Genomic DNA, 27,962 nt, shown 5'->3' on the forward strand with positions numbered 1-27,962 from the left:
TTTGTGAGGGGTTTTTTGTTCACCTGCCTCTTGAGGATTGACCATAAGTTCTCAATGAGATTAAGGTTTGGGGAGTGTCCTGGCCATGGACCCAAAATTTCAATGTCTTAATCCCCAAGCCACTTAGTTATCGCTTTTGCCTTATGGCAAGGTGCTCCATCATGCTGGAAAAAGCAATTGTTCATCACCAAACTGTTCTTGGATGGTTGGGAGAAGTTGCTCTCGGAGGATGTTTTTGGACCATTCTTTATTCATGGCTTTGTTCTTAGGTAAAATTGTGAGTGAGCCTGCTCCCTTGGCTGAGAATCATCCCCACACATGAATGGTCTCAAGATGCTTTATTTTGGACTTTTGGACACAGGACTGATGACAGCGCTCACCTCACAAGGTTTTTCCCAGATGCCCCAAACAATTAAAAGGGGATTCATCAGAGAACATTACTTTATCCCAGTCCTCAGCCGACCAATCCCTGTACCTTTTGCAGAATATCAGTCTGTTCCTTATGACTTTCCTGGAGAGAAGTGGCTTCTTTGCTGCCCTTCTTGATACCAGGCGATCCTCCAAAGGTCTTCGCCTCACTGTGCGTGCAGATGCACTCACATCTGCCTGATGCCATTCCTGAGCAAGCTCTGCACTGGTAGTACCCCAATCCTGCAGATGAATTAACTTTAGAAGGTGGTCCTGGCATTTGCTGAACTTTTTTGGGTGCCCTGAAACCTTCTTCACAACAATTGAACCTCTCTCCTTGAAGTTCTTGATGATCTGATAAATGGTTGATTTAGGTGCAATCTTAGTAGCAGCAATATCCTTTCCTGTGAATTCCTTTTTGTACAAAGAAATGGTGACTGCACGGGTTTCCTTGCAGGTAAATAGATTTTCTTGTCATTCTCAAAACATTTGGCCAGGGCTGTACACAGAGGGAGGAGGAGGTGAAAGAGTTAATGTACAGGTCAAAGCAGGAGGACTGAGATGAAGAGGTCAATGCTCAGTTTTGAAGGATAAGGGAGGTGAAGGGGTTGATATACAAGTTACAATGAAAAATTAAATATATCAAATGGAATGATAAAGTGCAACACATAAATATATATAAAACGTGCGAATATAATAAACAGGAAATCAGCAAACGGTAAGGCAATTATGTCTGTGAGCAAAGGTAATGATAAGTGCACTGAAAGTGCAATTAAAATAATCAATAAATAGTAATATTACTGATATACACGGTTGCACATAGGTAATTTGCGCAATATTAAAATTATAAGTCCATTAAAGAAACTGAGTTCAAACAGTGTCCATAGATTCATAAAGTGCAGAAATCTAAAGTGCAGGATGTGAATATTAAATTAATCACACAGGGGAATCCACCACCTCGGTCAGATGTACACTCACCAAAAGGTTAATGATAACAGGCATATAGGTATATCACATCTGGAGGTGAAGAGGCAGCCAAGGGGTTAAACAAACTGCTCCATTAGAGGCATAGGTGGAAGAGGAACCTATGTCCTAGGGGAGATAGCTCACCACAAGAGCCAGAAAATCGTATATACAGTGTTCCCTCACCACTTTGCGCTTCATGTTTTGCGGCTTCAGTGCTTCGCGGGTCAGCAGCCACATTGTGGAAAGGAGCATTGTTTCATGTTGATGCGCGAGAGAGAAGGATCCCTGCATGTTAACCAAAGAGATGAGTTGACTCAGAGTACTGTACTGTACATACCACGGGCTTTCATAAAGGCACGTGATTGGTTTCCAGTGTGACATCGACCAATAAGAGTACGAGTGGATTTATCCCTGTGAGTTGATTGTCTACCCATCATTGCAGCCTCACCTAGCATCTTCTCTTGTTGTATCTCGCCAGTCTTGTCCATGATGTTGACTGTCTCGCATACATTCCTGGGGGCAAATACTACTTCGCGGTTTTTCAGCTTTTGCGGGAGGTTCTGGTCCCCATTAACAGCGAAAAACGAGGGATCACTGTAGTAGTATTTTATTGAGTATTTTAATTGCACTTGCAGTGCACTTATCATCACCTTTGCTCACGAACATAATTGCCTTACCATCCTACTATATTCACAAGTTTTATATATATTTATGTGTTACACTTTATAAGGTTCCATTTGATATATTTAATTTTTCATTGTGATTTTAGCGCTGCACTTTTTTATACATATACTTGTAGGGATTGTTACCTATACCTTGTGTGTTAGCTGCTTTACAGTCATCACTAGCGCTCGCCTATATACAATATATCTACTGATATACAAGTTACTGAAGAGACATGTGTAGGCAGGGGCAGTCTATTTTGTCTACTGCATGTAGCACTCAACCTCAGTGACATTGCGGAGGAAGAGGAAGTCAAGAGAAATCTAGCTTCTCTATGGTTTCCTGGGTCACAGGGGGCAGCTTTCTGATTGGATACTGGCACCCCATGTGACTCTGGTGGCCATCTTAGGTGAGGCAGAGTCTACTTAAGACCCTGGCTCCCAAGCTTGGTGTGCATTTCGTGTGTGGATAGAGTAGGAACAGGTAACTTGCCTGTCAGGGACATTACTTAGCATTAGGGAAAGGTTCCAGAGGAGTAGGGCAGATGCAGGGACATACCATCCTTCTTGGAACTCTCCCCACTTGGGTTTGGACTGGCCAGGCTGCATTCTGCTTCTTGAGACAGATGCTGTTGGCACACCTGAGACCTACTGCTCTGATACATCGCTGTTACACCCTGTGAGTGTTTCTAGTAGGGTGGCCTTCTCGTTTAGCTTGTTGTGTATTACCAGACATCAATTGCAATATATTTCTGTTTCTCTGCACCTGGACATGGACTGCTCTGAGTACCACATAACGCTGCATCCACCCGCATGTGGATCTGAGATATACGGGGGGGTGTCATCAAGGGTTAAAACTATTTACAACCTACCAGAGCTGAACAATAAAACTCTTTAAACTTGATTTTTGCTTGACAGGCTGAGAAGATTCTGACTGGCACCATCTGAGCCAACAGCTTTAGCTCTGCTCACTACCTGGGTGAAGTGTGGGGACCCACCAATAGTACAAGAGAGAGCTCCAGGACCCACGTGACAAGCAGTTGTATGCTTAGAGAGTGGAACAGTGTGTGGGTTGGCGCCTAAAGATGGAGAGAGAGAGAGAGAGTGCCAGAGGGAAGAAGTGCAAAGTGTCTCCTTTGGCCCATAGCTGCTGGGACTGGGGTACTGCAGCAAACTTGGAGACATGGATAAAGACCTGGCTGCAGATGACATAGACTTTCCGCTTTTGTGCCCAAAATGGATCACATGTAAGTAGGGCTCTGATTTGCTGCCAGCAACAATCTTGCTTGCCAAGGGCACCTGCCACTTTTTTTCCTGCCCCCAGGCAGGCAGTATGCCTAGATAGGGGTCTAGTATGGATTTTGGGGGGACCACAAGGCTATTTTGTTGCCTTTTATTACAAAATCCATATCAGACCCTTATCCTTGATGACATGGAAGGGTCTGGTATGGGGGCAATGGCTTCATCAAGAATAAGGGTCTGGTATGGATTTTGAGGAGGACCCAGAACCTTTTTTTCTGAAAACAAGTTTTTGTAAACAACGTGTACTGTGCATTTAAGAAAACAATGCAGGTTCTACCTGAAAATTCTGTTTTACCATAAATAAAGGTCTGGTATGGATTGGGGGGGAGACACCTTTATGCTGTATCTTACAAACAGGATGAAGCTAGCCGCAAAATCTCATGTTTGTTGGAGTACATCATACAGATACGCAACTGTATGTGCAGGTCTAAGGCATTACCCAAGAATTTTATTTAAAAGGGATATTTTATTGTAAATGTTGCCCTTAGGCTGCATTAAAAGGCCTGATGAATGGTATTTTAAACATGTTTTTTACATTGGTACATATTACCCATGGAAGGGCTTAGCTACCCATGCTATTTTGTAACAAAAAGTTACAAACTGCCCCTGAGAAAGGCTGGAAAAAATTAGAAGATTCGGCTCCCAGAGACTTTATTGGGAATTGGGCGCTTCAAATATTCAAATATTTCCTGCGGGGTTTGGTGAACATCCAGTGAACCAAACTTTACTGATTCGTTCATCCCTACTCCTTGCACTCTATTTGTTACATATTCCTGACCCTATACTCAGGGGTAGGCAACCTTTGAGAGGTAAAGCTCTACCTGAACTACATGGAAGAGATGAAAGATCATCGGGGGTTCAGAGCCCTTTTTGTAAGAAATGAACTAGCAAGGCCTAATTACATAGTAAGGAAATCTATAATAAAACAAATGTTACTGTAAAAATATAAGCATAGCCTACCTTGAAAATGAACAGCATCAGTCAGAGCCAGGGGCGGACTGACAACTCATGGGGCCCCCGGGCAACAGGGGATCATGGGGCCCCTGTGTCCTTGCCCAAACTCAAAAAAACCTATGAAAAAGGTACCAGGGGCATCTCATGGGGCCCCCTACTGACCCCGGGCCCTCGGGCAGTGCCCGAGTTTCCAAATGGTCAGTCCGCCCCTGGTAAGAGCAGTGGATAGTGTCAGCAGGCCAGTGGAAGGTGTGTGGACAGTGTCAGCAAGGCAGTGGATGGTGTGTGGCCAGTATCAGTAGGGCAGTGGACATTGTCAGTAGGGCAGAGGTTGGTGTCAGAAGGGCAGTGGATGGTGTCAGTAGGGCAGTGGACGGTGTTTTTAGGGAAGACATTGGTGTCTTTAGGGCAGTGATAGAGTTTCATTTTGTACAACACTATGCATATGTGTACAGTATGTAAGCTCAGGTTCTATTCAACCATGCCTTGCAAAACCGCAGGGTGCCCAAAAGGTTCCACAGGTCTTTCAGAATCCTAGCAACACCTCTTATTGAGCAAAACAAATTCAGTTAACAAATTAAAGGTATTTCTTACATTTTTTTTCCCCACTTATGACAGTCAAAGCAGGGCTTGTTCTAAAAGGGGCCCTACTATACTTTTGCAAAGGTACCCAGGTCATGCCTACCATCACACTTGCTGCCATCTGTTTTCTGCCCTCTATACAATAAACTGTACGTTGTCCACACAATGTTTCCTGGCTATGTGAGATGTCTGGACAGCTGCGGTAGATACGACATGGGGCCCCTAGTGTAACTTTCAGCTGTTCCCTGTCCTGCTTGCCTGGATGACAGAGGACAGAAGGTGTAGCCCTTTTCACGCAGCTGCTTCCTACAGAAAAACCTTTCTTTCTGCGAGACGCTTTCCCCTCTCTCTGACTGCAGACTGGGACAGACCATATCTGCTCTCAGCCAGAGTCGTCTGCGGACCAATGCCGAGTGTTTGCGCAAAGACACCTGAAAGGGATTAGAGCCTGTAGTGGGCTATAGACAGCATTCTACATTACTAACATGTGAGGTTGTCCTGCTATTGTACAGTCTTACAGACATGTTATGTAGGGATATAGACATCGTCTGAGGCCGCCAAACCCTGGTCCAAAATTCCCAGCAGCAGCTACGGGCAGACGAAAGGAGACGTGGCTGGGCTCCATCTTCATGTGCTGCGTCTGGCTGGAGAGATAGAAGGCTGGAGATCACTAGAATTTAAAGCAGATCTCCAGGTAAAAATACAAAAAATAAATAAGTCAAGTACAACAAAAAACAAAACCCCTTCAGAGCTGGTTCACACCGTTAACGGTGCATCTGGGCGCACATGTTTCTGTGAGGCGCATGTTTTGGACAACCTATTAATTTCAATGGACTGCCAAACATGCAGGAACGCACAAAACGTACTGTAGGTATGATTTTTAAAATTGCAGTACCATGCGTTTTGGTGGTTTTGAATGCACCTGCGTTTGCAAGATGCGTGGTACAAAACAGACCTCAATCTGGAGCTGTTCCCCCACCCCCCTCAAATTATTCCATTACATCACTAGATGCTTGTCTTCCAGGTTGAAAGACATCCAACATCATTTAATCCATTTCCTCTAGGTCCAGGGTGTCATTGACACCTACTGGGGAAGGGTCACCATGGTTGCCTGAGGTTAGAGCAGTACTGCACTAAATGGCTCACGTACAACATTACATGTGCTCTATTCAGTGCATTATTAGGGACTACCAACTCCTGATGCTGGAGAAGAGGAGGGACCCATGTCACTGGACCAACCAGAAGACCCTTAGAAAAAAATTGTTTGAGGGCGGATCTCAGGGAAACAGACAAGAAAGTGGGAGGTGTTTTACATAAAAGTTAGAGTTCTGCTTTAAAAACTCCTTTCTGAGTAAAACTTTTGTAGCTTCTAATGGTGGAGCTGTTTGAATCTTTTACTATAACCTAGTAATAAATGTATCTGTTTCTGAAAATGAGAGGGTTGTCGATAAGTAAATGAGGATATCTCTTAAATAAATTGTTGTCAGTGCCTGCTCTTTTTTCAAAGGTTCATACTGCCTACGATTGGTAATTCAATGTTTGGTCGATGACAGATAGCTAAACCACCGGGTAGCTTCTTCTCTAAGGAGACTCTGTTGTTGAGATATCCGCCAAGGGTTGACTCAGCCTAAGAGGCACCATTTTAAATAAAACCATTACTTCTGAGCAGATGCCTTTAAGATCACTAGTAAAAAGTGAGTGATGTGGTATATCTGTGTAAACTTCACCACTGACAGCTATGAAATGCAGGGGATGTGCAGTGGCATTACATTTTCAGATTATATTACAGCAAGCATGTTTTCATTAAAAAGGTTGTTTAGTGTGTATTTTTACTAAGATATGCCCAGTTTACATGTAAATGTTGCTTAGCAGAAGATTCCTGTAATAAAAGCGATAATTAAGTGAGCCTCATAGCGGCGTAGCCTTCCATCCAAACGTCATTGCGCTTTGCTTTCTCCCTCCCCCAGGGACTTCTCGTTTCTTGTGTCTTCTGCTAGGCCAGTTGCCCAATCTGTTTTATGGTGTTTGCAGACACTGCTCAGGGAGTCTTAATGTGTTCTGTTTGTCAGGGAAGAGAACAGAATCCAGCTGTCACTGATATGATAGGCTTTCCTTCTACATAGGTCTGCTAGAAATCTGCGCAGCACCCAGCAATTGTCTGAGAGTTGGACAGTAAGCTTAAAATGGAGCTGAACTCAAAAAGTACAGACTTGCTATGGTATAGGAAACGTCTAAAAATGTTAAAGGAACCTAAGCAGTACTCTTAAAAGCAGAACTTTTGTCTTGAATTCTTCCTCAAAAAGTGTACTTCCTCTACCTGGGCACTCTGTGCTAAGATCCCCACAGTTGTATGTCTGTAAGCCTTGCTGCATCTGCATGAGAGTTGAAGTGCAATTTGATAATGTCGGTACTGTGCTGCTCACTATTCTTCCCGCTGGAGGGGAAGTTGTATCAGTGCAAGGATCTCTCTTCTAAATTCATTCCTAGTCATCCTGCACCCTTTCGTCTGCTTCTTGAATATTTCCAGTCATTCAATACCCTGTCATCAGGAGCAACATGAAGCGTGGTCACATAGAACATCCCCAAAATCCAAACTGCCCTCCGCCTTTAAATTTAGCATAACTGTGTGCTGCTCTGCCTGTACAGCATCATCATCTAGGTCTGGGATTGTCAACATAAATTGATTGATTGTTGATGAAATCTCCACTGTGCAGATATCTCCCTTACCTAATAGTCCATGTCCACCTGCACATTCAATATGTTCGTCTTTTAGCTCTATTACCATAGAGGAGGTTGCTAAACCTTTTTCTAATGCTCACTTAACCACCTGCCCCTGAACCCTGTTCTGTAACAACTACTAAGGTCTCCATCTTCCTCTGTCCTGCATTTTCCAACCCACATCTTCAGTCTCTCCCTCTCTACTGGCATCCTCCCCCTCTAAAACATGAACTGGTCACCAGCATACTTAAAATGCTTTCTCCTAAAACTTACTAACCACTAAAACCAAAAGTTGCCTTTGATACAGTTGACCACCATATTCTTTTTCTCAAAAAACTCATTACCTTGTCCTCCATGGATTTTTGCTTATTCTCCGTTTACCTATCTCACTGCACCTTCAGTGTCACAACTCTATCTCCTTCCTTTTTTTGTCAGGGTCCCCTAAGGTTCAGTCAACAGACCTCTTCTATTCTCTATCTGTTCCTCCTCCCTGGGTCAGCTGATAGACTCCCATGATTTCCAATACCATTTTCATGCTGACGACACCCAAATCTATCTTTCTACGCCTAAGCTCACCCCATCAGTCTCACTTGCAACATCAGTTTACTGACATATCAGTATGGATACGACACCACTTCCCCAAGCTCAATCTTTTTAAAACTCCAAAATTCATAATATTTCTGCCTCCCCAAACCCCATCCCCTGACGTCTCCATCAAGATCAATGGTAACTATCAGTCCCTCCTTGCATATCAGGATGCAAGGTGTATTCCTGGACTCTGAACTCTCCTTTTGGCCCAAGATCCACTCACTGTCTAAACCTTGCCAACTAAAGCTCTGTAACAGCCCCAAAATATGCCTCTCCTTAACCAACGGCACCACAAAGCCACTAATTCACACCCTGCCTAACTCTCACTACTGCAACTCCCTCCTTATGTGCTTATCTTTACACAGGTTACACCCCCTTCAGTACGTCATTATTGCTGCTACTAGAGTCATCCACCTTATCAACCGTTCAGTGTCCTCTACCTCACTCTGCCAATCCCTCAGCTGGCTTCCACTCACCCAATGAATAAAATACTAAATACCAGCTACAACATACGAGGCCACAGGGGCGGACTGACCATTCAAGAACTCAGGCACTCCCCAAGGGCCCAGGGTCAGTAGGGAGCCCCATGAAATGCCCCCTGGTACCTTTTATAGGCTTTTTTTTTTAGTGTGGGCAAGGACACAGGGGCCCCATGATCCCCTATTGCCCCGGGGCCCCATGAGTTGTCAGTTTGCTCCTGAAAAGCCATCCACAACACTGTCTCCAGATACATAACCAATCTCTTCTCAAAATACCAACCCAACTGTCCTCTCTGTTTCTCACAAAACCTCCTGCTCTCCAGCTCCTATGTCACCGCCTCCTTTGCTCATCACTAGGACTTCTCTAGAGCCTCTCCCATCCTCTGGAACTCGTTACCCCAATCTGTCCAGCTATCTCCCATTCTGTCTGTAAGTGATCCCTGAAAACCCATCTCTTTGAAGAGGCATATCCTGCCTTTGAATAATAAACTATACTATTACTTTCTATATGCATTTCTCCATCAACACATCTCTAACAGTTATTACCTTTTGTATCATTTGACCCATTCGATTGCAAGCTCTAAAGAGCAGGGCTCTCTTGTATTGAATTGGCAACTAGATTGCGCACTTTGCAAGTGCAATTGGACTCCACAAGTTCAGTTGCTCCAAAGCTTAGTCAATGAGGTGAAGCTTCAATTTGCAAAGAATACTCAATCACATGCAAGGAAAATAAGAACAGCATTTTGTTTGTACATGATTAGATGATTGAAGTCAGCAGAATGCCTCTCACTGACTACACTCTGGAGCAACTGCACCTGCAAAAGGCACAGTCTATAGTAAGTCAGTAATGGGGAAAACATCATCTGAAGTCTACAGGCAGAACTGGTGGCTAGTTCTTTGTCCTCTACTTGCCTTCTTGGGCAGAGCTTCCACTGTCCATGTTCTCTTAAAAGTGAAACTCTGCCTGCTCTATAAATTTGAACAGGGTAGGAAAGGATAAAGGCTAGTGATGGGCTTAGGCGTGTTCTGACATGAGTCTGAACCCGGTTGAGCTATCCTGCTTGGAGGCTGTCAAAGCCGATAGCCCATCTTAGGTGGCAGCAGTATTTACCACCCCGCAGCTGTACGTATACATCTCTCTTGCACATCCCCACTGCCCATGATTGGCTTCAGCTTTGACAGCTTCCTGGCAGGTTCAGACCTGACTCGGGTCTAAACACGGCTGAGCTCAGCCATAGTAAAGAACCTTTTATCAAGACAGGAGGTGAGGGAGGGGGAGTCTAAGCAACAATAAAAACACAACAGCAGGGGCGGACTGACAACTCATGGGACCCCCGGGCAATAGGGGATCATGGGGCCCCTGTGTCTTTGTCCAAACTCAAAAAAGTCTATGAAAAAGGTACCAGGGGCATCTTATGGGGCCTCCTACTGGCCCCGGGCCCTGCGCTCTCCTCCTTTACCTAACCACCTCTCTTCCTTCCCTGATGCCTGAAACATGTTACAAAGATGACATTATGAAATTAAATAGACCCTGATTAATTCACAGTGTTGAACCTTCCAACACCAGGTTGATTTCTTGTAATCAGGGAATTTGGAGAAGTAATATCTAAAAGCAGTTTTCAGAAAATTTACTTGCATGATTATATTTAATTATTTTAATGGCTTCATATCTAAGTGAACGGTGGGTCTTATATCTGCCTGCAGTTTATCTTCAAACCCCCAGGGATTGTTAAACCACGTATCTCTGCAGCAATGCAGAACATGTGAGGTTACCAGTGAATATCCCGGATAAAACACAAGTGACTAGCAATGCTCCACCTATGTCAGGATTGTAGGCGGAGAGGATTGTGGGAAAGCAGCTGTAATAATTTAAGGTTGAAGAAGGATCTCATGCCTGTGATATGCTTCAGTATGTATCATCATCTCTTTATTACAGATCCATGATAGGCTGGGACAGCCAGAGGATTTTCAGAACGTGCTCTTGTGGACACCGCAAATCAGCTTGTGGCTTGGCCTAAAATAGTTTTATATTGCACCTGTTTACAAAATATGTAGTAGAGATGGATAACTATGAGACCAAAATACCATCCATTCACTGGGATAGAGGTGGTTCTGCCATCCCAAAGTGTGCATTTTCCCAATTATTCTAGCTGAAGTCACTGACTCAGGACAATTATGCTGTTCTGAAGTTCTGACTTCACTTGCTGTTTCCGATAAGTGATTAAGATAGGACTGAAGCCAGATCCAATATCACAGGCTTTCTTCTAGGAACCTTATGAATTAAAGGACAAAATATGGAGGATGCCATTGCTGGCCTCCTTCTGAAAATGCTACTTAACTCGCTGTAGTTGGTTTCAATACGTCTGAGCTGCAAAGAATCGTGCTGCTAACCTTTTTTTGGCTTGATCCTGGTCACTGATTTAAAGTGCTCAAGCAAAAAAACATTACCATGACAGAAAGACAGACAGCATTTTCAAGGGAGAAGCAGTAGAGGCAGTATTCATATCAGTATAACAACCAGAATACTAGCATTTTTGGAGGAAAGGCAGCCACCATACTTCACCTACAAAAATGTATTAGTGTATGGCAGCTTACCAATTATTAGATGTGGTGGCTGTATCAGTTTTCTTTTATTTACCTTTTTTCCTCTGTTTTCACCTGGTGATCTGGCCAGTAAGACACCTCTTGTTTTAATGAGACACCACTTTGGATGAATGAGCACAGGGTGCACAGCAGACCGCAGTCTGGGAGAGTGTTAAATGTATTAGGCCCCTTTCACACGGATGTTCTGATCAAATCCACCTGCCTGTTTTCAGGTGGACCTGATCGGAACCTCTATTTTCCTCTATGGAGCGGCAGGATTCCCATCCACCTCTTTTTGGCGGATCAGATCGGATTGGATGTCGGCGAGTGTAAATGAACACAAGTCTGTTTACACCCGCCGCTCCATAGAGGAGAATAAAAGTTCCAAACGGGTCCACGTGAAAAATGGGCAGGTGGACCCCATCAAAACGTCAATGTGAAAGGGGCCTTGCAGAGACCAATTAGAAGTGACAAAAGTATTAACAAAAAATGTTTCTTGCCTAAAAATGGACATATAAATGGAACACATGTAAACAGATGGCATCCATTCCATTTCAACAGATCTGGACGTACCCTTGTCCGTTTAGAAAAACAGACCGCAACAGACACAGATGTAAATCAATGGTAAACAGATGATCATCCATTCACATCCATTGGTCCATATGGAAATACATTGCTGTTTATTTTTCATCTGACAACGGAGGGATGAAAAATGGACAGGCGGTCTGCCCGTGTGAAAGGGGCCTAACACTTTATAATCAAACACAACAAACAGTTTTTTCATTTCAGGATAAAGGTTTCACATGAATAAATAAAAGCTGATCATTTTAATCACCCCTGCCAGTGGTAAATGGTTTGTCTCATTCATGTAAACTGATACATTCTACTAGAAGAGCTTGAACTTCTGAAAAACAGCAGAGTTGCTGGCTAAATCACCATATGAAAATAGAAGAAATAAAACAAAAAAAAGGAAGTACAACCATCACATCCAAGAATTGGTAAGGTGCAATATAATAAATCTTTGCTTTTGGGTTTAACTGATAACTTGTGTAAGGGGACACACACACACACACGCACACGCACGCACGCACGCACGCACGCACGCACGCACGCACACACACACACACACACACACACACACACACACACACTAAATGCATCTAGTGTTTAGGCATGTTAAGGCATGTCAAGCGCTTTTTCTGCCCATAAGCTTCTCGCCTGTACATGCTGGTGATGTTTTTTTTTCAGCCTGTAAACGTTGCTCTTCTAATACAGTTCAACTGTAAATGCTTGTGTGTATGGATACATTGGCTAACATAGAGGTGCTTTTACAGGCTGGAAAAAAATGTCAAATGTTTGTTAAAGAGGCATTTTTAAGCCCTATGTACATGAGACCTAAGGGAAGATCCTCTGTTTTCGGTGCTGACCAGGACCCAATATGTGGCAATAGCCTACTTGTTCTGGGTTGGGAAGGGGGATAGAGGGGAAGGGGTGGGTTAAAAGTAATATAACCCTCAGAGGGTCAACATAAAAGCCAAGAAACCAGCATTTCATGAGGACAGTAAAGACAGCCTCTGTATTTCTCTCAACAAAAGTTCCATTTACCAAAGTGTAGACAGTTATCTCTCTCTAATTTATTCCTCTGCCATTATCAGCAGAGAATCAGGTAAAGAAGGAATCGGAATGTATATGTTTATATTAAATAATTGCATATGATGATGTTGCAATGTGTACAGATTATAAGCATGAAGGGATAGTATGTGCTGAATCTTGTACCAGCTGGAGAGGGAGTCTGCCATCAGCTGTCACAGTCCCCCACCCCTCCTCTTGTAAAGCACCTGTTGGTCCCTTTAAATTTTAAATCCCCTCTTACCCTGCACTCAGTCAGTCCCCATGTGCTGCTCTACGCCAGTCACTGTCTCTGATTAAACCATAATAGTTCATCGCTATGGGCTCTATATTAGCAAAGATTCTCTTACCGACCATCAGCAGCCTGGCACTGGTACCCACCATCAGCATTGCAGCCAAGAGGAAGTTCCACATGGAGGCTATGGTATATTTTTTCACCATGTTTTTCATTGCGGTAAGGCTTCTTTTATTCTGGTTTCTTACTGTTGCCCATTGTGTGTTGACTAGAAAGGCAATACACATATCACAAATGTGTTGAAAACTGTAGAGGTCAGTCATATATCTCATGTCAAGGCAGTCTATGTCCTTTAGATTTCCATGAGCAGGGCCCTCCTATTCCTTCTGTATTGTAATTGTACTGTCGCCCTTATGTTGCAAAGCACTTCTCAAACTGTTGGCGCTATATAAATCCTGTATAATCATCATCATCATCATCGGTAGTAATTTGACCTCTGATTCTGTCTGAAGGATCTGCTGGTTGCTTATTGCAACAAATCATCTTCAAATCAGAAATTAAAAATACTGTAGTTGAGGTTTGGTTGGTTACTATGGGCAACACACACAGATCGCCCTTCAACCACTTATAAACAAGACCCTATGCAACATGGCAGAATTAGCGCAGAACAAGGTAATTTTTACCACTGGAGGAAAAGAATTCTATGAAAAGATGAAAAAGATGGAAAGGATTCTTCACTGTAGGAGCAGGATTTGAGTTGCAGATTGTTTCAATAAAGGGCTGGATTAATTTCTAAATGCACAAAAGATAAATATCTACAAATATTTATAAGACATGATATTGCAGAATTTTGATACAGGCGTATCTGATTACCTCTGGAGATCAGAAAGGTTTTCTGCCATTCAATTGATCAACTTTAGGATTAGGATTTTCTTTTGTCTATTGGGTCAACTCTTTTTTTCACCCTATTTAACATAATACAGCTTTCTTTACAAAGACAAGTAGTCAAACAGGGCACAAAGCATAACTATTTTTATATGTACATTTTGTAGGTCTGAATATATTCCGAATATATCATTATTATTATAATTATCAATCACATATTGTAAATCTGGGTGCACAATAGAATTTTTTTTCATTTAACTAAACGGCCACTAACAAGCGATGTTAGTGCAGCAATGTCCCCTGCTCTGCCTGGGTGTTCTGACAGGGGGACTGCTCCCGCCAGAACACACACAGCGTTTGCAGCAATTGGCTGCAAGCGTTGATCGGATGCAGGTCAGATGCTGGTTTTCCAGCATGCCTGTCCAACAGAAGCCATTTGTAAAACAAGCTACTGTATAACAGAAGCTGTACACATGGGTCGAAAGTCAGCCAGTTCCTGCCGAACTGGCTAATTTTGGCAGATTTTTTAGTCCGTGGGTACAAGGCTTTAGAGATCAAGCAGATTGGATTATATTTTCAAAATTGTTCCACCTCTATTGTTATCTGAATGAATCAGATTCAAAAACAATCACATGTGCATGATGTCAGAGAAACATTTGCACAATTGATTTTAATTGATTGCCAGTTGATTCGGTTCACATCTGTGCAGGTGGCTGCAGGTGCGGGAATCGGGCAACCACTCATAATGGAAACATGCTGCTGTGAGGAAACATGCAGGGCGGCCATTCATTCTGAATGGCACCCCATGCATGTAAAAAGTAGCGTGTGTGCCGGAAGCGTAGGGAAATTTGTGACCATGCGATTTCCCTGCGGGCGGGTTTTGAAAAAGGTACATGCACTTTTGTTAGACACACTAGACATAAATACATGCTTTCCGTTCTTTGTATGTACACATGATGCAGTATCCCTTTTTAATCCATACCTTATCATATTTAGCCACGCCCAGTTTCTGTCACATTGCATGCGCTATCCTGTAAACTTTTTTACCAGGTTGACATATCTGCAATGGGGAAAGGAGTGGGAGGCTCTTTATTTTGGCATCTCTCATTGGCTGTTGGTATGCTGGCACCCCCTGTTTATCTATATACAGTACAATGCTATATAAGACATCTCCAGGACGTTAGATACTTATCTATATACTTGGAAATCCATTGATGTTCTTTATTAAAGGCCCATTATTGGTTGCCAATCCCCGAGGGCTGGATCCAGTGAAAGCAACCTGAACATAGTTTGGAGTAAAAAACCTATTGTTTTCCCACAGCTGGGGAACCACAAGTGGGTATGCAGATGGCCATAACATATGAAATCCTCCTTGTGTCTTTTTTATACCTTAACTTATGCTGAATGTTCTCATAGGACATTGGTTTAAAGAGTGATTTCTAGAATCAGTTGACTTATTTATGTACTTGTTCCTCCATTTGCTGTTACAGTATGGAGTATATTTGTATCTGTAACTGTGTTTGCCAAGATGTATAGACAAAAAAAAATGCCTACTATAGGGAAAGGCATTATTCATACATGGTATTCCTGAAAAGTCACATTATGCAAAATAGCAAGATCCCATATCTAAATGATCACACCCTACATTTGCAGTGGCTTGCTAAGCATGCCAGTATTATTTCTGCCTCCTGGACTGCCTGTGTTGACAATCACCCTTTTAAAGTGGATCTTCACCCATAAATCGAAAGTGCCTCCTGTCCACTCCTCCCCCGCACTACATATATAGGGGATTTTTTATTTGTTAACCTTTTTTTTTTCAGAAAAAGTATTTGGTCTTGCCTTCAATACAGGTTATTTGCCTAGGTGAATTATGTGTTCTGTGTCTGCTATGTCTCCTGGGATATGTAGATCACACTCTTAGATTGTAAGCTCCAAGGAGCAGGGCCTTTTTAGATTGTAAGCTCCAAGGAGCAAGTCCCTCCTAACCATCTTGTATTGAACTGTATTGTTGCTGTATTGTCTCCCTTTATATTGTAAAGCGCTGAGCAAACTATTGGCGCTATCTAAATCCTGTATAATAATAATAATAATCCCAGGAGGCCTTGCTGTTTCATTCACAGAGAAGGGGGGGGGCCTAGTGGCGCAACATCAGGAGGCCTGTCTGCTGAACCTTGAAGAGCTGGTGGGCCTCTTGATAACTTCAGAAACAACATGGCGGCGTGGGACTGAGCGGTGGCAGAGCATGAGAGCAGGACAGTGCTGAATCAGCTGAATGGATGAGTATCGAAAACAAGCAGATCCCATATAAGCAGGGGTAAAAGAAAAAAAATGGGGTGGGGGGAGATCCGTTTTAAATACAGAAACATCCTTAGTGTGCAAACCTGAGACAGAAGATGTCAGGTTGTCTCCTGCCTGACAGGGTCTCTTAAAAGAGAACCAGCCATCTCTTTAGAAGAGCTGGAGGGAATATGGTGAAGAATTCTCAATTTTCTCTGCCTCAGCCCAGACCTTCTTTCATCCAGGAAAGAGGCTGCATCTGCCTATACACAGATGATATGACGCTGCTGGAGGCGATACTGAACACATTCAGTTCCACAGCCCTGGAACAAGCATAAGGAAGACCCACCTATAGTCATCCTCAATTGCACACTCCTCAGGCGATGTGAGGCATGGTGGCTGTTTTTCCTATTTTAGTGAAATCCAGGCTGTGACGAACAATGAGGCATTTCACTGAGGGCCATGTCACACTGTCATTGCAGCTCAGACGCTTCATGTGCACAGCTGACGCCTTTCATCCTCACGTAAGTTTGTGCGGTTTGTATTTTACATCAATGAATCTGCTGGGCTCCAGCAGATAACAATGAACAGTGGAATTCCTGAGTATTTTGGGACACTGTAGAGTGCTCCAGACAGTTGATAGGGAAATGTCTTTCAGGCCTTTTACCATTTGCCCCTCAGCTGTGACTACCCTTAGATCAACAACAACTGTGGCTCTACACCCTTTCACTGCTGTGGAATTTTTAGGATCCACCGCTTCTAGTAATCATCTGCCTCTCTTGTCTTTGTAGATGTACCATGCCTGTGAAGGCCCCGGCCTCTCCGTGATTTGCTTCATGAGATATGATCTGCTGGAATATTTCAGTATCTACGGCACAGCCTTGTCCATGTGGGTGTCACTGATAGGTAAGTGTGTCGGTCCCAGAGACGATTTTATCTTCTAAGAAGCAGAAGTAAATAGCTAAAGGGTGTCAAAAGTTTAAAGGGAATCTGCTGCATTTTAAAGGCTAACAACATTCAGGTGGACTGCAGGCAGGTAACAAAAATAACCCAGTTGTGTGTACATTACAGTGCACCTAGCATCAGATATAGTTTTTCACATTTAAGAAAAACCCTGCTGGGTCTCCAAATAAATCAAATGCAAGTTCTCTGCAGTGAGAGAGGTAGTACACTTATCTTGTTGGAGGCATATGAAAGCCAAAAAAGACTGGTGAAGGCCATTGTGTTCACAAATGTCTGACACAGATTAGCCCCTACTGCAGCCTCTCAATTTGTGATTATGAGGCAGTCTGATCATTGGGGAAAGTATATTAAGCAAATGCTTTATCCTGCCTGCAGACTGATGGCATCATCTTAATTTAGGGAAACTCACTGGACAAAGGTCCACCTAAAATATTAATTTTTAATGTGGTGTAAGTGCCTGAATCTGCACTGTTGTCATCCTCCTGTTAATCCCCAGTGGGGTTCTGCTGGGCTATATAGGAATCATGTTGACTAAAGGAGAGAGCAGAATGTGCATAGAGACCTAACTAATGTGTGGCTGCTTCACTATTCAATCAGCAGGCATGGGGTGTGTTCTTGACTAAGCTGTGCTGCTGTAATTGACAAAATAAAAGTGAAGCGCTACAAACAATATCCTTATGGTAGTTATGTTAAAATGACTCGCGAAAAAAGGTAATTGTCCAATGCAATAGTATCAGATGTGGTAAGCAGTTCAATTATGAAAAAACTTCCAACAACGCTGGTGTAATCCAATCCAATATCGAGGAGTAGGTAGATTGCCCACTTACCAGAAGCGCAATCTCAATACGCATGTGCAGGTCACATGTAGCCGAGTTCTCATGCAGGCGCTGCTTGGTAGTACCCTGGTGGTATATTGGTGGGGATGTTGGTCTGGTCAGATCACACTGCTCCTTGGATCCACGCAGAAGCCTAAAAATGCTGGGGCTGAGGTATGGGGGCTCAGTGCCAGGTATAAGAAGTAAAGGTGCTCATAGTGTAGTAATTTTACATAAAAAATTTATTAAATCCAATGTGTAAAAAACAGATAAAAATTACAAAGCACATGCCTGCAGCCTGTAGCCAGTTAAAGAGGCTGTAAAGAACATCTAAAACACTGACCAGTGAGAATCAAGGGTTGACCTCCTGATCCGGCGGCATGACGTCAAGGCATGCGAAGGCTCCTCCTAGACTCGTTTCGTGTCAATACACGTCTACAGTAGGGATGATGCCATGTGCTGCTGTAATAGATATTGGTCTGGCTGTGCTGTCTGGCAGGGATGCCAAGATTGCAACACTGGCAAAGCAGAATTACAAATCCTTTGGCAGGCGAAACAGTTCCAATATACAGCAAGATACATTACCACTTGTGTATTAATCTTCAGCCTGGCATTCAGCTTTAATGTAAGTGATCTTATCTCTATACTGTATGTTTAAATTGTAAGTTTCTATATGATGTTTTTTATTATAGGTGCACTCTTAAAGGGCTGGGAGGCGCTGGCGCAAATGGGTTAAACTCTCCAGCTTTAGTAAATAAACCCCTATCTGTCTAACTGGAAATCTAAACAGCAATATGTAGGCCATGAAGAGGGGCATTGGGGGGGGGGAACCTCTGCTGACTCATACAGCTGTTTAGTGAACAGCAAGAGATCAAATTACATCAGGTTATTCACAGCATAGCAGTTAAATGAATCACAGTACAGTAATAAGTGAAACATTTATATGTAGCAATTTTCTATTTACCTGACTAGGAAAGTATATGAGGACAAAAGTCAGTTTCTGTGTGTAGCATGACTATAGATTAATCCACACTATGTACTCCCCTAATACTACCTGCATTAGGGGTGTATATATTGTGCATTCTTGCACATGTAGAAGTGCTGAAGTATGCATAAGTAAACTTCTTTTTACCACTGTTGTTTGTTTAGCATTGGCAGAGTTTGATGAGCCCAAGAGGTCCACACTTGTCATGTTCGGAGTCCTTACCATTGCAGTGACAATATATCAAGATCGCTTTGGATATGGCGTCTACTCAGGGCCTATCGGTACAGCAGTGCTGGTAATTACTGTCAAGTGGGTGAGTAATGCCACCAGGCAGTCAATTAGTCACATTCCACTTCTAGGAAATGTTTATCTACCAAAAACATATTTCTCAGATATAGGTGGATTATGGCCAAGTTCTGGTCTTTCATTTTCCATAAAAGCAATTAAAATTCCAGCATGGAAACTGGGAGCCACTCATACTGTCCACAGCTGGCGAGTGACCTTGGAAGTCACCATTAGAGTTCTGAAGAACTAGAATAAATTGTCAGGTGCTTTAAGAAGGACCTAAACCCTGGAAGCAGTGATTGAAAAGGGTAGGCAAAGGACTAGCCACCAGTGCTTTCTGTGGTTTGCAGACAGCTGATCTTTTCCCCATTCCTGACTTACAATGACTTGTTCTCTACTGTGCCTCTGGGTAGAGAAGGCAATCCTGGTAGAGGCAGGGCTTTGCTTCTTTATATCAGAGATATTCTGTGATGACTGGTGATATAAAATATGTGCAGCGCTAAAAAGTATGTATATAAATGAATTGATTAATAAATATTTGAATAAATAGTTAGCTAAAAATGATCAGTCAACAGTAATTATTCCAGTTGATAAGTAATTCATAAAGTGAAAACAGTGCTCTTTAAAGTGCATGCTTCATGGAATCGGTGACTGTGCAAATGGTATATAGAATGCACACTCACCGGACGCGCATATAAAATACGCCTGTATTAAATCCAATCGGTCATCAAAGCAAGCCAGGAATTAAGGGGGTGTCTTCCCTCCAAGGGTTGGGTTATCAAAGGGATCCCAAATGGAGTTAAGGGATGATCCTCATCTGCCAGAGTGTCCCCCAAAGGGGTGACATGGGTGCTGCTCCCTGGATGAGAGGTCCCTTCTCTGGGTGTAGGATAGTCAGGTGTCTGCATGTTAAAACTCCCTCAGGGAGTTAAAATAGGGACATCTCCATAGTGCAGTATGATAACAAATGAAGGATTTATTAAGATAATATGAGGTTAAAAATGATGCATCAAAATCCAAGTGAGTACAAAGTAAGTACAAGTGCATTGGACAGACCGTCCTAGGATAAAAGATGGCCGCTGGAGCTCCACGTTACTTTGGCGGCGTGACGTCAACGGCGTGATGCGACTACTCCTAATGCATTTTGTGCGCACGCACATCTTCAGAAGGGTGCCGCCTATCACACCGTGACGTCCTTCGCCACCTTATATAGCGATCGGCGTGTGCGCATTATGGGGTCGCCATCATAGATCCGCGCATGTGCATTGCACCGCCGCCATTTTGGTGGAGGTCTGAATATGGGTGCATCTGAATGTATGCAGACACCATTTTTCCATGGTACATAAAATTGTTAGATGTCAGATCCGATCAATAAAGGGATTGGTTTACCAAGTATAATATATGTAATGGAATTAACTTGTTCTTAATTATACATGACCTTAGGTGTTGTTGGGAATTCATTTAAGGTAACATTCCAGGAAAAAATGAAAATTTAATAGAAACGAGTACTACCATGGAAAAAAGAAGGATTTTTCACCCCAGGCCTGAATCAATCTAAATCTCAAGATATTAATTCTAAAATACAACAAATTATGACCAGATAAAAAATTATAAGAAAAATAAGTCATGTAAAATATATATTTGTATATATGGGTAAATTGATTAAAAAATGTGATTAATAGGCTGCATGATAATATTAAAATCGGTCATTCCATAGACTCATATTGCCATAAAATATGTATAAATGTATAAAAAATTTATAAAAATATATATATAAACTTCAATATAATAATCCAGTTAGAACGTGTAATAAATTGGTGAAAAAAAATATTTTGTAGAAAAAACAACGCTACCATCTAAAAAACAGTATTCAGAATATGGAATAGAATAGGCCTGAAGTAAAAAAAGGAAAGATCACTGTCAAACGTGACCCCTATGTAAAGCGTAGCCTATGTATGGTTAAACCATCTTTAACCACCGACAACCATAAATCCAATATAAAATAGACATAATATAATGAAAATATGTTATAATCCTTTTAAACCATAAAAAAGAGATATAGGTCTAATAGTAAAAAATTAACTATAATAAACAGACTAAAATAGACAGAAACTCATAGGACTGCAGCGCCATTAATACCTCAGCTATTTTCAATAAAACAATTAATGTTAACCTTATGTCCATTGGGATGTAAAGTACGCAATTCATGTATCCATTTCATTTCAATCTGGGACACTGCTCTTCTTTTGTGTGTCCCTCTCCAAGGAGGTCTTACTACATCTATACCTATAAACTTTAATGAGGTTGGGTCTTTGTTGTGGTACCGCCTATAGTGGTTAGACAAAGAATGTTCCCTATAACCACGTTTTATATTTTTTACGTGTTCACGTAACCTATCTCTCAGACGTCTAGTGGTGCGTCCTTCATATTGAATTTGACAAGGACATTCAAGGAGATATCCAACATATCTACTGTTACAGGTAACCTAATAGCTGGTGGGGGAATATTCACAAAGCAGTAGAAGAAGTGCATATAGCAAAAATCCACAAAATGAATGAAGCAGAAGCAGGGAGATCCTTGCACTGAAGGTCCTCATGTACTGCTTGCCCTTCAGCAAAGGAAACAGTGAGCAGTTCAGCGCTGACATCATCAAATCTCACTCTGAATCTGGTGTGACTAACATTCAGAACCAGCAGTGCCTCAGATGATCTTACACTGTAGAACTACACTTATGAGGGTTAAGGTAACATGGGAGTGCCTGCATCTTCTAATTTTCTATAGGAACTTAAGACAACAGGTATATTTTTCAGGGCACTGCATAGGTTCAATTAAATTTTTAGATTTTCCTTGAGGTGACTGTAATCATATAAGTAGACTTGTAAGAAAACAACTACTGTTGTACTGAGTTTTGGTGGACTGACCCCATACACCATTGTTAATATGAAGATACTTAGAGTGGAAGGAAAGGCTTGTGCGTAAACAATCCCAGATCATTTAAGCAATAAAAGTCCCTCTGTATGTCTACATCTTTAAACGTCTTAATTTTGTACCTTTTTTCCTTTATTATACACTGCTGTCAGGTGATTGCAATGCCTCTCCCTTCACAGGGGAAGGTCGGCCAGTTGGTGTGTCTCTTTCTGCCTAGGAGTGTCACTCTTGGAAGTGACATGCCTTCTCTTCTGCTGCCAGAGGGAGTGATCATTGAGTGGGGGGGGCAGGACCATGCAGGACTGGGTGGAACTATGCAGATCTATGTGAGATGGGGTGGGGCCAAGTGGGATGTGGACGGGATCAGACTGGGTTTTGCTGTACTGCTAGCACAGGCACCGACAACGGTTCCAGGAAGCGCCTGTGAGCAACCACATTTGTCTGCATAGGCAAACCGTTGTTGGTGAAGCACAGGAGAATTACTATTAGACTATTGTTTCTAATCAGACATTTAGCAATTCCACTAATGCATAATATTAAGGTTTTTTAATATTATTCATACAAATAAAGGGTATATTTGCACTGACCCCACAACCCCCCCCCCCCCCCCTTCACCTAACTCACCCCCACCTCAAGACTGTACACCACATTGTATACAAAATATTTCAGCTGAGGGACCATAACATTTAAAATGGTATAGTGGGATTCCGAACACGTTATCCTTTTTTAGTTGGGAAGTGAAGAAGGGTCATAGCTTCTTCAGGGTAATAGTCTCTTGCTATAAGTTTACAGGCACATGAAATGAGGGATCTCACCTCTCCCTACTGTATGCAAAACTAAGGAAAAAAAATGGCTTGTGATCCATTTTAAAATCCTTTGTTCTAGCTAATAAACATAAAGATAAATTGTTTTTGTTGCAACAAGACAAATAGACAAGTACTAATAAATCTGATCAGAGATAGTCCCTATAGAAGCTGCTGCATGTGCTTGTTTTATTGCTACAATCCAGTTTTGTAATATCAAATGTTTTGTTACATTTTGTCACAGCTGACCAAAATGAAGGAGACAAAAAGCCTCTACCCAGACAAGAGCGTGTACACACAGCAGATAGGTCCCGGATTCTGCTTTGGTGCTCTGGCATTAATGCTGCGTTTTTTCTTTGAGGTAACAAAAGTGTTTACTTCTTTTCTATTGTGTATTTGAATTATAGGCACATGGGAATGAGTGGAGACATTCTGACAAATATGTAGCAAAATTTGTTATTTCACTTTTGCCAAAATATTCTTGAAAATGACGATTAGTATTGGCATTTTTCTAGCTTCTGTGACATAAGTTTGTTGATTAACAAAGTCATGTGATTTCCATGTCATCAAGGACAATGGTCACAGACACGGTGATCAAGGCCTTTTGGTAAACAAAGTAATCTAAGCATACACCAAGTCTTAAAAACATCAAATAATTATAATAAATGACACAAAAAATAAAAAGAATATATTCTCCTGTGTTTTTACATTTCTTTTGATGTGTATTTTGTGTTTTATTGCTGGAAACATTTTAAACGTTCGAATTTTGCATCTTTAGGAATGGGATTACACCTATGTGCACAGTTTCTACCACTGCTCTTTGGCCATGTCCTTTGTGTTGCTTCTTCCCAAGATCAACAAGAAAGCGGGAAACGGAGGCACCCCTGCCAAGATGGACTGCTCCACGCTGAGTTGTTGCGTCTGCTAGAACATATCTTGCTTTGACCAAATACGAGAATTTAGCTTCTGTGACTCAGGGGAAGGCACAAAGAATTCAGCACACAGCCAGGGGTTATCCTCAGCTGTCTTTTTATGGCGCAAATTTTGGTAGACAAAAGTGGACAGTTTGTTAAATACCAAAGATTTTGCTACTGGCTAACTATCCTGTGTTTTCTTGTGTAATGGAAGGACTGGGTCTGTACTTCTAGATTGGATACACAAGGACAATGAAGTTCTGTAGAGAGACTATCATATTTAGTGCTATCAGATGGGCAGATGAAGAACCAGCTAGGTGCTTGGTTTCAGTGTGTGTGAATCCTTGGAGCTTCAAGAAAAATTAGCTGAAATAAGTGGATTTATGTAAGGTCAGATGAGCCATGTGAGATTCCACCTTATGGGGCATTATTGGAATGGTTCTTTAGTTTTTAATGGTGGGACGATTTTAGATTACTTCCCAATCATACCACTTTTTCCTTTTCTAACCCAGGTGCTCACTTTCCACTTAAAGTAGAATTACGGGCAAACCATTTTTTTTTTCATTTGGATAGAGTAAGGAAGGATTATAACCCCTGTTTTTTTTGCCATCTGTGTCCCTTTGGGGAAGTTTTCCCATCACTTCCTGTCTCATAAGCAATATAAGTATGAGAAAATCCCTCCAAAGTGAGGGAACTACTGGTTGTCACCAGGGGCACCAGAACTAGTGTCCTCATAGGAAGATTTTTCCCTATTCCTGTTTTAGTGACAACCCAAAATTTGGCATTTTATTTCAAATTAAGGCCTGGTTCACACTAATGGGGGGCTGTGTTGCCCATGTTTGCTAGGGTTTGAATGGGCTGTTGTGCCACGTGTCGCGCACAAAAAAGGTGCATGCACCTTTTTAAAAATGCGGCTCTAGAGAAATCACATGGTCCTTTTGACCATGCAGTTTCCCTGTTGTTCTCGCACCTGCGATTGTGCTGCGGGCTAAGAATGGCAGCCCCATGCATCTCGCAAGAGCAGCGCAATTCGGCTACAGGTGGTTGGGAGTGCGGGAACGGGTGCGGTCTAATGTGAATCCAGTGTTAAATGGGACAAATAGGGAGGGTGAATTTCCCTAGCAGGGGCACAGACATCAATGAAAATCTGACAGGTGTTCTGATCCCCCTCTACTCTATCCAAAACTAAAAAAATAAGTTTTGCCCTTAATTATACATTAATCCAAAGCATTAAAGTTATAATAGCTTGGGCTAAAATTCTGCTTTAAATTTACTTAATGCAGCTTAGCATCTGTTCTTAAAATCTGATACAAAAGCAAAGATTTGTAAATGGTAGCCTATTTTGTATAATTATTATTATAGAAATACTTGTAACTAATGATGTCCATACACTTTAGTTTTCTATTTTGTTTTATATTGTGATGTGTGATATTCTGTGCACTATTTAAAAAAAAGTTTTTGTAACAATAATAAATAAGCACCCTTTCTTGCACTGTTATCCCTTTACAGTATTTGTATATTATTAAATATACATATTTGATAACATATGGAAATGGTTTCCAGGCAACAAAAACAATGCAAACATCTCTTTCCACAGGTAAAAGGAGTCTCATCGAAGGAAGGCTGCCTAAATAATGTAAAAGGAAAGTATTTTGAGTAGGGATGAGTGAATCTGCCCAGGTTCCGTTTGTGTCATTGTTGTGAAATGTTTTTAAAAATTCAGAAAATCCAAACATATCCCTAAACCTAATTGAAGTTTATGGGGAGGGGGATCTTGATATTCAATTAGTTCCTTTTGTGGAACTAATTGTCAAAAGAGTGGAATAGAAAGCCGTGCAGCACTATGGGTAGCATGTACTAATACAGAAAAAAAAATTATATATATATATATATAGTGGGGTTAGCTCAGGTGGGGGGGGGGGGGGAAATCACCTTCCCTGGGAGAAAGATAAACCGCACAGCAGGCTCTCTTTAAAATCTGACTGGTCATCTGTTTTATTCCAAGGTTTGCAAAATATCAAAACAAACATAACAGAAAAATAAACCCTTGTCATCCAGGCACTAACTAAATACAGAACTTTTCCTATCTCATTGGTGAAGGGCTTCTCCCTGTCACCAACAAAAATGAAACAATAAGGCTGGCCATACATTATACAATTATCTGGAGATTTTTGATTTAGATTTACCAAAAACCATATAATAATAGGAGGACAAACCTAAAACAACACTTTCAGTTGTATCCAATTAAGCAGGCCCTTGCACTACACAGTTGAAGGTAAATCTAAAGGAAATGGGGCAGAAAATTGGAAGATAATTGTATAATGTATGGCCAGCCTACGCAAACCTTTTCTTGTTTGTATAACTATCAGGAACAGCTCTCTGAGTCCCAGGCCATGAGCAGCTCCTTGCTTCCAGCCCTGCCTTATTTATAGCACCTGCTGGTGGTCATCAGTGGACCACAAAATCAGGTCCGGAACCACCTCTGCCATAGTGGCCCAGAAAACCTGGAGTGGATTTCACCTTAAACTCCTCAGTATGATCACATGTGAGGTGACACATAGCATCCATCGATCACCTCGCCGTTCATACTGTCACAATATATATATACTGCAGGGAGAGAACCTTCAAGGGCTACATTGAAGATACACAAATGATTTACAGGTTTCTGGGAAGTGTTAAGCTTTTTTTTATCAGCAACATAGGTGTCATGGAGGACAAAGCTGTCCTGTGACTGTATAATGTCTAGGATTTGGGAATGTTGAAAAGTCCACCAAAAGTCTGTCCAATTTTCTGGAATTGGTAGCGGAAGATCGCCCAGTTTGTTCTTGTACAAGGGATCAAAGAGGGTTGACACCCAATAATGGTTCCTCTCCTTGTTCACTTGAATGTGTGGATCCTTGCCTGACTCATATGATCCCATATGCACAAATGCCCAGCTTCTAGGGACATTGAGAACAATGTTGTGCTCCAACTGCTCACCTCAACTGTGTATAGTTCCCAGGGTTTGGAAAGGGTTAAAAACCTGTCTACATTCCTCCTCCAACCTCTCCTAGGCCCCCTGCTGCCTCTGCATCCCAGGTAATAAGGCAGTGTCCAGAGGCCTGTTCCGGGGTCCCCAAATAGCATCAGATCCTCTTGTTTCTCTAGCTGCTGTGCCTCCCATGCACAACCTATCAGGCAATACAGCATGTTTTCAAGGAAAAGTACTAGGAAAGTGGTGTCACTTTTCCCCACTTGATCACTACTCACCATTTTAGTCGCCTCCTCAAAGGGGGCTGAAATGCTGCAATCGTCTTTGATGGGCAGCTACAACTGGGGTGAAAAATTTCCAAACTTCCCAGAGCTTGTCTTTATCCTCGTAAAGGTACTACATACTCATAAAAGTACTACATGTTCACTGCTGTTGTGGCCTCTGCAGCATATTTACAGTGGAATTCCAGTGCATAGAGGTGTTGCGGTGGATACAATACAAAGGGGCCACACCACAGAGGTGGCTGAACTGGGTAACACAGACCTTTGCCTTTGGGGCAGTGCCAACACAAAGATTTTGCAGGGTGCCTCTGTCACACAACAACTTTCTCCCTTGCTGTTTTTCAACCTCTCAATCTGAGATTTCCTTCTTTCCTCTCCATGGCACCAATGTGTGCTCTGCCACGTTATCCACTACCACCACTTGTTCAGTGGACATTGCTTCACATTGAATTCCAGCTGTGCGTGTTTGTCTTTTGATGCTCTCTGCCTGATGTCTCCTCCATCCAGCTCGATTGAGCCACTGTATATATAAAACTTCACCTAAAAAAAGAACGTCTATTTTTCCACCCACCTCCCCTCTTCTACCACTTCTGGATGTTGTTTCTTTCTGACAAGTACCTGCTCCCACTTCCGATCTGCTCCCCTAGACATGCTGAACAGAGGTTCATCCCCGCCCTCAGTATTTACAGTACTTGATTGTATCATCTGTGAGTCCAGAAAGTAGAAGCTTACCCTGGATAATGCCTGAA

The 27,962-nt window shown here is 42.1% G+C and overlaps 1 protein-coding gene across 2 annotated transcripts; it reads left to right on the forward strand.

The window, feature by feature from the left end:
- Positions 1–13,124: 13,124 nt before the first annotated feature.
- On the forward strand, positions 13,125–25,459 carry MYMK (myomaker, myoblast fusion factor). Of its 2 annotated transcripts, none has more exons than XM_089677049.1 (5): positions 13,125–13,325; positions 17,060–17,174; positions 19,196–19,344; positions 23,292–23,408; positions 23,826–25,459. In XM_089677049.1, the coding sequence occupies exons 1-5, from the start codon at positions 13,191–13,193 to the stop codon at positions 23,973–23,975; spliced, it is 666 nt and encodes a 221-aa protein (XP_089533175.1). In that variant the 5' UTR covers positions 13,125–13,190; the 3' UTR covers positions 23,976–25,459. The 2 variants fall into 2 exon arrangements, with proteins under 2 accessions (XP_089533175.1, XP_089533176.1); XM_089677050.1 differs by lacking the exon at positions 13,125–13,325 and adding an exon at positions 16,526–16,792.
- Positions 25,460–27,962: the final 2,503 nt, after the last annotated feature.

Source organism: Staurois parvus, unplaced genomic scaffold, assembly GCF_062004578.1.
Source record: "Staurois parvus isolate SC_StPar_1 unplaced genomic scaffold, SC_StPar_1.0 ptg000176l, whole genome shotgun sequence".
In the NCBI taxonomy this organism is placed as follows: Eukaryota; Metazoa; Chordata; class Amphibia; order Anura; family Ranidae; genus Staurois; species Staurois parvus.